Raw genomic sequence first — 10969 nt, 5'->3', positions numbered from 1 at the left:
GATGCAGACTGCAATGCGCCCCAGTAACGTGCCTTGCCAACTGCACCGTGACACTGCTTCTCACTGTTCCGTGGAAATAACCATCCTCCTCCACGATAGGAGGCTGTGAGGGGACATTAACTACGGATCATGTCGGCAGCCCCCTTCTCATCAGTCTCCTCTCTCCAAGACAGGCTGGTAGCGATGGTCCAGGGAAGAGAAAAACAGCACAGATGCATAGCCAGACTTCCCACATGTCACCTACCACCCCACAGGACGCTGCAGATCAGGGCCTGTTCGAGTGTGAACCTTCATGTTTAAGAGCCCTGATTGTTTCTTCCTCCACAGCTCTAGTTATTTTTCCCCATATATAAACTTGGTGACTCCTAGTCTGTTCCCACCTTGTCCTGGCACCTAAGCCTATGCTGTTCTTATCCTTGGGCAGAGCTGAGAATCATCTTGACTCCTGTGAGCAAACAGCTATCATCCCACCACACAAGTGTGCAAAACAGCTTCCCCTTGTCCAATCTTCACCAAAAAAATGTTGTTTCTTAGTAGACTCAGTAGCCTCACTCTCTAAAACACCAGGAAATGCCCTGACTAGATGCTTATCCATTAATTGAAATGCTTTCTATGAATCAGCTGATCACTGCTTTAGTACACACACAAAAGAAAAAGGCAGAGGCTAAACGCTACATCCATATACCAGAGAACTCTGCTAGGGTTTATACCAGATCCCCATCCAATTTCTCCAGGTGGTAAAAGAGTAAGGAATTTACTGATGCACTCTGCACGGCATTTCTGCACTCCCAGAAACTGCCTGTGTCTCACTGTCCTGTTCCTGCGGAACTAACAAGGATCGACAGCCTGCCATCCCTTCACCTTTGGGGCATCCATTCTGGCACATGAATGCCATGTGCCAAACCCTTTTTCCCAACACAGTCAATACTAATTCAAATAATGGGGAAAAAAATGGCACCACCACATATATCCTTAATGCCTGCGCAAGCTGCACCTCCAGGGTTTCACTGGTATTGAAATGCTACAGAATAATACTGGTGAAAGTTCTTAGCACAGACATGAGCTCTGGGCTTTCCCTCGCTGGAAGTCTCCATCCACCAAGTGCATGATGCCCGTAGATTTCAAGAGCAGAGGCCATGTAACTGAATGCAACATCAATCACCAGATGAAAGCTCTGAATAGATTTCAAGAACAGGGATATAGACCCACGGCAGTGCTAGCTGGAAGGAGCCTCCAGGGTCTCTAGCCCAACCTCCTGCTTGGACCAGGACTATCACCAGCACTAGATCAGGGCAGTTGTAGCTTTATCTTACTAAATCTTATAGTTTTATCTTGCCAAGAATAGAGATGTCACAGTCCATATCTTCAACGCATTTCCTTTCAGAGGAATGCCAAGAGTGGGGTAAGCTGTATTTTTCACAGGGGGACTCAGTATTAGAAGGGAATGGCAGATAGTGCATATTTGTCATTCTTTGTCTAAAAGCTTTTCTTTATGTTGAATCCATTCCATATTCAACCAAACTCTTTTTGCTGCACAATTTGTTAACGTCTGCAATAATCACCGGCTATTTTATCTAAGACTTACCCGATAGTGACTCTGTATAAAAACTGCTCCTGTTCTGCTTAACACAGTTGGGGGAGATCAGGAATAAACACTCTCATCTTGGAGTAAGTTGGGGCCATCCACCCCAAGACATTGCGAAAGAAGCTGCCATCTTCCAGCTATCCACTTCAGTCCAATGCAGCTGGGTTACTTGGGGAGTTCTAGCAGTAGATCTTTGCTCACCTTGGTGATTTGGACAGATTTAAAATAGGAAACACTCCCAAAGGCAGACCCAAGCACTCAAACATCTCCAGCAAGCAAAACTCTCAAGGAGCTGTGGATGAGCTAAACAGGTGGGATCCTAAGAGGACCTCACCTTCCTGCCACCAACACCTGAGAACAGGCATGATGATGGTCAATCTTTGTAAGAGGTCCATCTCAGGTGCACCAGGGCTAGCACTCACAGAGGCAGTGGCAAGACTAAGGAGCACCGGGTTTACACCCTATAGGCTGTAAAACCTTGATTTTTTTTTCAAGATGCAGCTAAACTACAGGCTAGCTTTGAAGTGCCTTTCCATCTGGAAGCAGTGGTAAATGCTAAAATACTTAGTCACTCCTTATACAATCACCATCTTATTTCATGAACACTAAGGCTCTAAAATATGCCTTTTCTCCTCCGGGCCAAACCTAAGACTCATGTGTGACTCTTCTGCATGGCAAAAGAACACAGACAGGCACTTCCAGTGTGACACCTGCCCTTAGTCAGTTCTGCTGCTTTTAACATTTTGCCATCACAAAATCTCCATGTGCTGGGTCACAATCTTTCTAGTACTTAACCACTGGTTAGCAGAAGAATATGGAGTTGTTATGAACTCACCTAAACAGCCTTTTTCTTTCAGAGAATCCTGCGCAATTACTTAGAGAAGTGACTAAAGTTCAAACAAATTCTCCCTTCCAAGTGCAGAGGGTTATTTCACTGAGCATAAGGCAGAAACAGGCACTTCTCTGTAGGAATGTAACTTCTAATTATGTATTGCTCCCTGCAGGCCGTATGCTGGGATTTTTATTCTCTGCCATGCTTATTAATCATGATGTTAACAAGGAGATAACTTCTAGAAGATATGCAAATAGTTCTGCAGCTTTTTTTTTACCAGTGACGCAGCATTAATATCAGAAGTGCATTAACAGGATACAAAGCCTATTAAAAAGCCCTCTGAATAATTATTAACTTTCTTGCCTCCAGTTCTTAATAATTTATGGAAGAAAATGGGTATTTTCTGATAGATAGCCCATCTTACCAGGAACAGAGCTGCAAGATATCCTTCCTTCTTTAATTTAAAGTCTCTTTTCTTCCACTCTCTCTTTTCTTCTGTAAAGACCTGCAGGTAAAATTTTGTTCAAATAAGGTAAAGCTAAATATCCTCAATGGAAGGAAATTTGAATAAATGAAATGCTGCCAGCAGCAGCATGGAGGAGACTGGACTGGCACAAAGTTAAAATATGAGTATCGTGTTGAGACTTATTCAAGCACTTGCAGATTACTTTCCCATATTTCCTCTGCAACATCAGAAGGTAGCCTCTGGGACAGAAAACATGGCTTTGAAGTGTGGGCACTGTTCAAGCAGGCATCCAAAGCTCAGAGAGTTTCTGAAGCTAGTTTCAGCTATCTCCAGCTCTTTGGCTTGCAAAGTTGTTCCTGTGCAACTAAGCACAAGCCGTGCTTAATTGGCAACTACTGCATAATTTGGGGAGAGGGGTTCCCCAAGAAAATGATGTGGATTAGTGACTCCACAGGGACCTGAGCTGGGGGGAACCAGCACAGACTTGCTTGCCAAGGATAGCATTCAGGCACCTTAACCCCACACCCCCCAGCATGCCAAAGTCAGGGCCCTGTCCCTTCTCTGCTCCTGGCGGTACCAACAGAGGTGCCTGTCCTCTCCCTGAGCCTGGGGGTGCTGCAGCATCCCTCCCCACCTCTTTCAGTGCCCCCTACCCCACAGTTGCCAGATCTTCCCACTGCTGAATACAGGGTCCCCACTCTCCTGTGTGTCCAAGGGCCTTCCCACTGCTGTAGGTGCCCCTGGGTTCCCTGACCCACACATCCCAGTGCCTTCCCAGTGCCCTCTCATTCCCTCCGAGTCTCATCCTGGTGCCTTCCCAGGCTCAACCCCAGCCCCAGCGCCCTCCCAGCCCCAGGCCATGCCCAGACTGTGTCCCGAAGCATGGACTCCGGGTCCTCCCAGTGCCAGGGCCCTCCTAACCACAAAGGCTTTGCAGTCCCAACCCCAGTGCTCTCCTAGTCCTTACACCAGTGCCGGTACCCTTGCCCTCCAAGTGCCAGCCCCAGTGCTCTCCCAGTCTCGGGGCTCTCCCATTCCCAGTCCCACTCCCAGCGCAGGGCGCTCGCCGCGGCCGTTGCCCGGCGCCGCCCGTTGCCCGGCCCCTCCCCGCGCCCCGCCCGCCGCCGTCGCCAGTTGTCGCTGGGGGCGATGGCGATGGCGGTGCCGGTGCCGGTGCTGGTGCTCCTGCCGGTCGTCCTCGCGGGTAGCGGCGGCGGCGCCGGGGGCGGCGGCCATCTCGGCGGGGTGGCACGGGGCCGGGCGAACCGGAGCCGGCCCAGCACGTCGGGGCCGGGCCGTTAGCGGGCTGGGGAGGGGGGTTGGGGTGGGGGGGGGAAGGCCGGGCGGGCGCGGGTGCCGTTAACGCCAGGTGCTCTCCGCAGGGCTCATGTCGCTGCCCTCCACGACTGCTAGCATCGCGGTGAGTAGTCCCGGGCGCGGTGCCGGCGCCCGCTCCCGGCAGCGCCTTGCAGAGCCGCGCTGGCTGCCGCTGAGCTCTCCCGAAACGGGCGGGCTGTTGGTGCGGGACGGAGCGCTTCGAGAAAGCCGTTGCAGATGGCCTGTCTGCCTCGCTACCTGTCTCGTCTTTCCCTAGCCCGCGTGCAGCAGGTACGAGACGCCTGGATGTCCGAGGGACTACAACCCAGTCTGCGGGACCGACGGCGAGACGTACCCCAACGAGTGCGTCCTCTGCGAGTCAAACAGGTAGCCCTACCTCCCCTTCCGTGCGGCCTCCTCCGCAAGGAAAACACCCACCCTCGCACCCCCGCTAACTAAAAAACTAGCGGCTTTGGATCGTGCAGTCTTGTTAAACTGCAGTTTTAACACCCCCTCAAATGCCAACCCCTTGCAGCATTTTTTTTTAACCATCAGACTGTGTCCAGTTAGCTGGTAGTACTGACCTGTGCATTTTTGCAAGTCTCAAGGAGGAACATCTCAGAGAAGGTTTAGCCTGTAGTGTTGTACAGTGGCACTTCAGCATTAAATGTAATTCCAGACTTTTCCAAACTTGCTATCAGAGAATCACAGGAAACATGAAAGATCCTATCTACATGTGGAGTGCAGCTTTTGCTACAAATTTTTACTTCAAGAGCCAGTATCTTGCACTTCTTTCACAGGGAGGAGTAAGAATGCCAAATGTTAGCAGAAAATACTATTTTCCTATTCCAGTTGTTTAAACAGAAAGAATACATCTTCCTAATATTTGATAGACATGTATTTTGCTCTGAAGGACACAGGGCGCTCAGATACTGGGTTTTTTTTAACGATTCAGTAGTTGGCCTGCTCGGTGGCTTTCTAGTGCATTCTGGAGAGAGGGCTTTGTTTTGAAGTGTTTGGCTTGGCATGAGCACAACAAGGATGGAACACTTTCTTATTAGAAGAATTTCCGTTTGGGAAAGCTGCGTTCATGGTCATAAGCAACGGCCATTTCACTTCGGGGAGTGCACTGTACAGTTTGTCACACTCCTTAGAAAGGGAGAACTAAGAGATCCTTCTGCCCCTTTTAACAAGCTGCATGCACAGTAATTACTAGGATATTTAGTGGCATGTGCTGATTTAGATTAATTTTGGTGATTCTCAACGGTCAGCTCACTGGTCACGTCCAAGCCATTTAAGCCCATTAAAGTGGAGTGGTCCACTTAAAAAGTGGAGTTGTCCTTCCCTGGCGGCCAAGACAGTACCGACCACTGGCTCTCCTAGCTATGTAAGACCATGCAGGCTCTTGGAGGCTGGAGCCATGCAGCACCTGGAGAGTCTCATGTGCTGCAGAGCATCATAGCACTGCAGGAGATGTTGCTGACGCTGGTGCATGGCAGCTTGGGATACCCAGCCACCTGTATTTATTTATTTATTCATTTATAATGCTTATATCTAATCCATTCTGGAATGGGTACTCAAATGCAGATCTCAGTGACAACAGCTGATCTCAATTCAAAGCCAGTCTGGCAGCAGCACAAGCCCTTTGGAAACAGAGCCAGCAGTTGGAGGTGCCTCTGCACGGTGTAGCATGAAGGCTGTCTTCAGCTGGGCTTTTCCTTACATCCCTTAGGCATGTGTGCTTCTAACAGAATCCTTGACTTTTCCTTTCATGTTCTTAAGTTGCTCCACCTCCTTCCAGTAAAAAGATCTCTGGTACAACTGTTACAACAGATCCTCCCTACTTTGGGGTAATCAAAAGCCACATGAATTTCCTGAGAAGCAAATAGCTTGTGCATGGTCTGATTTTACTGAGATATGGAGGCAAACTGAAGATTTATGACAGCTTGCATGATGACACTTTCTTCTTATATTTGCACTTGTTGGTAAACTAGTATTTGTAAATGGAGCACGCCAAACTACCACGTATGGGACTTCCAAAAGAAGTCTACCATTCCCAGACCGAGGGAGTGTTGGCTAAAATTTTCTTTCAGAAGATTCCAACATTCAGAGACCCAAACATTCAAAATTTAGTGACGTGAGGGATGCAGAGATGCACCAGGATACACACCTTTCCCACTGAATTCTCAAATGAAAGGGGTACATTTTGTCAGCATTAGATCTGGTTCCCACTTCAGGGACTGTGCAGCATGTCTTGGATTAGAGAGTGCTTCGTAATGAACCCTTCATCCCACAATGTGGGATTGCTGTCCTGCGATTCGGTACTTCCCAGGTTTGCAGATGACTTTTTCAGCTTTTCATAGGTAACAAAGTGAGGTTGTCTCTGGTAAGCTACTTGCTCTAGGTGCGTGATTCATAGATCTTCACATCACAGTTACTGTGCAGTAAGATTTGCTGAAAACATCATTACACTGAATGCACAGAACTGGAAGAGGTCGCTCTGTAAAATGTCTGGTAAATTAAAGTGGAGTGCTCCTCTTCTAAAATATTTTTGTTCTGCCTTGCAGGGAAAATAAAAAGAATGTCCAAATTTTCCAGAAGGGAAGTTGCTGATATGACAGATGGAAGCTTTTAAGAAAATGAGAAGGGAACACGAGTCAATCCAAATAGAAACATCTTAATGTACCTTCTACATATCCTGTCTTAATAAATAAGTTTGCCTGCTTAAACAAGACTTGAGTACTGTTACTGTATTAAAATCAATGTTCTTATAAACATAGCTGTAAAATATTTGTAATCTGAACCCCAGTGTATTCCCTGCTGTAGGACAGAGTACAGGGAAGGGGAAAAAAAAGTGCCCCAGCTATATAGCAGTAACCGTTATTCAGAGAAGGAAATGGCATGGCAGTCAGCCCCCGGGCAGCGCTGGGGGCAGCGGCAGCTCGTCGTTTCAAGGATCTGAGCGCGCAAGCACCGAAAACCACCTGAGGGCGTTCCCGTGTGGGCTACCAAGCTCCCGGTGACGGCGCCGGGATATGTAACGAGCCTTCCCCGGGGCGGGGGAGAGGGTCCTCACCCGCCAGCGGGAGCCGAGGCGGAGGGCAACGACCCGCGCGCCAGCTCCGCCACCCCCCACCCCCGCCGTAACGGCTGCTCCGGACCGTTGAGGGAAGGGCTGGGGCGGGGCGCCCGCGCGCGCCCCGTAACGGCTGTTACGGAGCGCTGAGGGAAGGGCTGGGGCGGGGCGCCCGCGCGCGCCCCGTAACGGCTTTTTCGGAGCGCTGAGGGAGCGCCCGCGCGCGCCCCGTAACGGCTTTTTCGGAGCGCTGAGGGAGCGCCCGCGCGCGCCCCGTAACGGCTGTTTCGGAGCGCTGAGGGAGCGCCCGCGCGCGCCCCGTAACGGCTGTTTCGGAGCGCTGAGGGAGCGCCCGCGCGCGCCCCGTAACGGCTGTTTAGGACCGTTGAGGGAGCTGGGGGAGGGGGAAAGGGGAGGTTGTACGCGCGCTGGCCGGCTGCGGTTGCCTCCAGCGGTGCGGTCGCAGCGGTGCCTCCTCGTTTCGTTGGGCGCCGCAGTCACCGGCCTGTCTGCAGAGTGACTTCCCGCGGCAGAAATCGAAGTGCAGTTGGAAAAATAAAGAGCCAAAGAGCCGTGTAGAAGAGCGTGCCTCAGAGTGGCTCTGGAGGACCTTCCGCTGTGGAGGACCCGTGTCCTTCCCCTAAAGGCAAACCTGGGTTGCAGTTCTCTGATTTCCTCACTCGTGTTGTAAATGGAGCAAAAGAAAAGTGGCGTTTCTTGCTTCTGTGCCATTCTGCCAAAACACCTTTGCTGTCTGGGGGTCGAATAGCAGTGAAAGGTATTTGGTGAGTATTGCACTGCTTTGGTGCTATAAGGATGACCTCCACATAGGAGCACACTGAAATGGAGTCTGCTTTAATTCCAGCTCCAGGTAATGGCTTTGTCAGGCATTACTGGGCAGCAGCAATGCAGGCACGCATTACAAGCGTGATGAATGTTCACAGGTCACTGACTTTGAGTTTTGACAAAACAATAATCCATTTGACTTAACAGTTATTTTAAAAGGTCAGTGCTATCCTTATCCGCCAGCCTATTTTCATTTCCTCAGTGCAAAGAATAATCACTGAAAAGAGTTGCTTGACGTGGTACAACTGGAAGCTTAAGATAAAGTGATCACAGTGAGACAAAAATGCAAGGCTGACAGATGATCAGGGTCTCCCCAGAAATGATCAATTGTTGATGGAAAATCAACTTTTTCTGTTGGTGGCAAATCTGTTTTCAAAAGTTCCTGTGCAAACCCAGGTCTTGTTTCCACCTCCAGGTCTGGAAGTTTTTACTTATTCAGTTGTACCAAATGCCAATGCGCTTATTTGTGTAGCTATACACAAATAGCTTAATATGAATTAAGGAATGAACAGGAAAAAAAACTTGTTTGCTTATTTTTTTTTCTATTCTTGTTTACTATTTGTGCTTACAAGGCAACTTTAACAACGGCAATCTCATTAGTTATAGAAATGCCCCTTCAGTATTTGAAGAAAGTGTTTATGCACTGCATTTTCTGCAAAACTCAGAAAAAAATAGTAGCTGCATAGTCTGTTCTTAGGAGACTGAATTACTACACATCAGATGTTTATGAAGCACCACTGAAGAAAACAATCAAAAAATACCATGTAGGATAAGGATGATCATTATATAACACTGTTTCCAGCATAGGAATGCTGTAAGATACCACCTTTGGATAGATTTCAAATCCTACTCTTCTTCTGCGTATTTACAAAGTGGTGCATTGAGCACAGCATGTAATTAGCACCAAATCTGCCCCAAATATTTGTACTTCATTTTCTCCAAGTTAGAAAGTGATAACAATATTATGGAAAAGGTTCCCATGTTGCCTTTTCTAGCCAATACCAAGATGCTGAAGGTTTTCTATTTGTTTTGGGGGTATTTTTTAAATACTATCTTTCATTTGGTTTCAAAGAGGATGAGGAAGATGTCTCATAAAAGTGCCAGTGGATTTTGCACCTTGTCTATGCTAGGGTTGCTGTTATATTTACTCAGAAATGGAAGAGGGGAATCTAGCCAAAAACATTTTTTTCTGAACAAAGAAATTGGGACATCTCAGTGCAGAGATCTACATGGAAGGTAGGGGAAATCGGTCTTGTGTTTGGTAATGTGTAGGACACTTCAGGATCTTTAGAAACGTAGGCCACTTTACAAGTGACAGTAACTTCTGTACGACTGTCTGTAAAGACTAATGGGGAGAGACTGGTACGTGGATGTAAATAATAATCTCAATGGACATTTTATACAATTTTAAGTAACGTTGCCTCAGTTCTTATTGTATGTTATATTACGAAATCCTACTCTTGTTTTATGTAGTCCTATCTTTTTGATGTGCTTTGTGATGATGAAAAGTAAAATGTAGAAAAATGAATGCTGTCATTTGGATCCTTGCAGAGCAGAATGTGAAGCATAATTTATGTCCTTTCCTAAACTTAGTATTGTACTGTAATCCAGTTTGGTGTTTAAGGAGCTTTATCAATGAAAAAGTTGGTGACTCAGAGTTTCAGTATGGTGGAATTCATTTTACTCTAAGTTAAAATTGTATGGTGCATTGAAGAGTTGTCATTCTTGTGGTTCAGTTCATTTGTCTTCAGTGGCTCTGTTGGAGATCCATTTTACATACAGTACGGTAGGAAATTGCCTAGTTGGTGGAGTGCTAGAGCAGCAAAATGATGGTAGAAAGGGAAAGCCACCTTTTGGGTGTTGCAGCAGTAGCTACTGTGGATCAATGGAGGTGACTAAGTGACTTCCACATGCTGTAGTTGCCCTGCAAGTCTCCCAAAATTAACGTCCAAGCTGCCTCCTTGGCTGCAGAAGTAAATCTGCCGCTGGCAGCTCTAGCCTCTACTACTCAGGGAAGTCACAAGGCATGGAGTTTTTTGGAGTCCGGCTGTGCTCCCATCCGTCCATTTGCTGGATGTGTGATGGAGGGGGACACGATGAGGCAGGCTCTGGGTAGGACAAGGTGCCCAGGCATTGAGGCCGTAGCGACATTTCACTGAGTCTAAGTAAAAGTCTCAGTCTTGGTACCCTGAGCTACTTCGAGCAGATGGCATTAAGATTTCCACTAAACCCAGTCAGATGTTTTTCTTTTCTCTTGCGAGTTTTTTTCTCTTGTAAGCAGTTAAACATTTTACATTGCTCATTGTAGTAATTAAACAGAATGATTGAAAGCAGAAGTTGCTGAGGATCTCCTTGTTTTTGAAAACTTCCTTTTAATCAGTCTTCTAGTTTGATGTATCTTACTGTTCATGCTCCAGGCAACCTGTTAGTGAGGCAAACTGTTTCTGAATAGCGGAAGGGGCGGAAGAGTTCTGAAATTCAGTGGCAGTTGCTGTAGCTATATTGCCCAACTTTTCTTTTCCCTTTGATGTTATGTTTTAAATTGTGCCTTACACTTTTAGTTATACTTCAAATTGTCTAAACATGCATTTCCAGCTGAAGCAAAGAGAAATATTTGTCTTTAATGAAGAGAGCTTGTGGACTTTGTTATTGCTCACTAGGTGGCAGCACTTATTTTCTTTTAAATCCCATTTTATGTTCTTAGTGCAGGTGTAGTAGAGACCTTTTATGTATAGTTATCTTTTGTATATTTAAGTGTTCTGTTAGGGGCTGATTCTTTTCATCTGTATTATTAGTGTCATTACACTCTGATGCACAATAGATCTCTTTTAATCGGTCATTGAATGC

The 10969-nt window shown here is 47.2% G+C and overlaps 1 protein-coding gene across 1 annotated transcript; it reads left to right on the top strand.

Annotated features, from left to right (window-relative positions):
• Nucleotides 1–4012: 4012 nt before the first annotated feature.
• Nucleotides 4013–6932, top strand: SPINK2 (serine peptidase inhibitor Kazal type 2). Its single transcript, XM_062575158.1, has 4 exons — nt 4013–4087; nt 4266–4303; nt 4478–4587; nt 6768–6932. Exons 1-4 carry the CDS (start codon nt 4033–4035, stop codon nt 6811–6813), a joined length of 249 nt encoding a protein of 82 aa, XP_062431142.1. The 5' UTR covers nt 4013–4032; the 3' UTR covers nt 6814–6932.
• The last annotated feature ends 4037 nt before the right edge of the window (nt 6933–10969 follow it).

This window comes from Rhea pennata, chromosome 4, assembly GCF_028389875.1.
Source record: "Rhea pennata isolate bPtePen1 chromosome 4, bPtePen1.pri, whole genome shotgun sequence".
NCBI lineage: Eukaryota > Metazoa > Chordata > Aves > Rheiformes > Rheidae > Rhea > Rhea pennata.
The sequence above is the reverse complement of the archived record's forward strand: the minus strand, read 5'-3'. Positions and strand labels throughout refer to the sequence as shown.

Excerpts from the sequence above, each read along its gene's own strand:
- SPINK2 (XM_062575158.1), top strand. The coding sequence starts at position 4,033 with ATGGCGATGGCGGTGCCGGTGCCGGTGCTGGTGCTCCTGCCGGTCGTC. Across the intron at positions 4,088-4,265 it reads CCTGCCGGTCGTCCTCGCGG|GGCTCATGTCGCTGCCCTCC; the intron begins GTAGCGGCGGCG and ends TGCTCTCCGCAG. Across the intron at positions 4,304-4,477 it reads CCACGACTGCTAGCATCGCG|CCCGCGTGCAGCAGGTACGA; the intron begins GTGAGTAGTCCC and ends GTCTTTCCCTAG.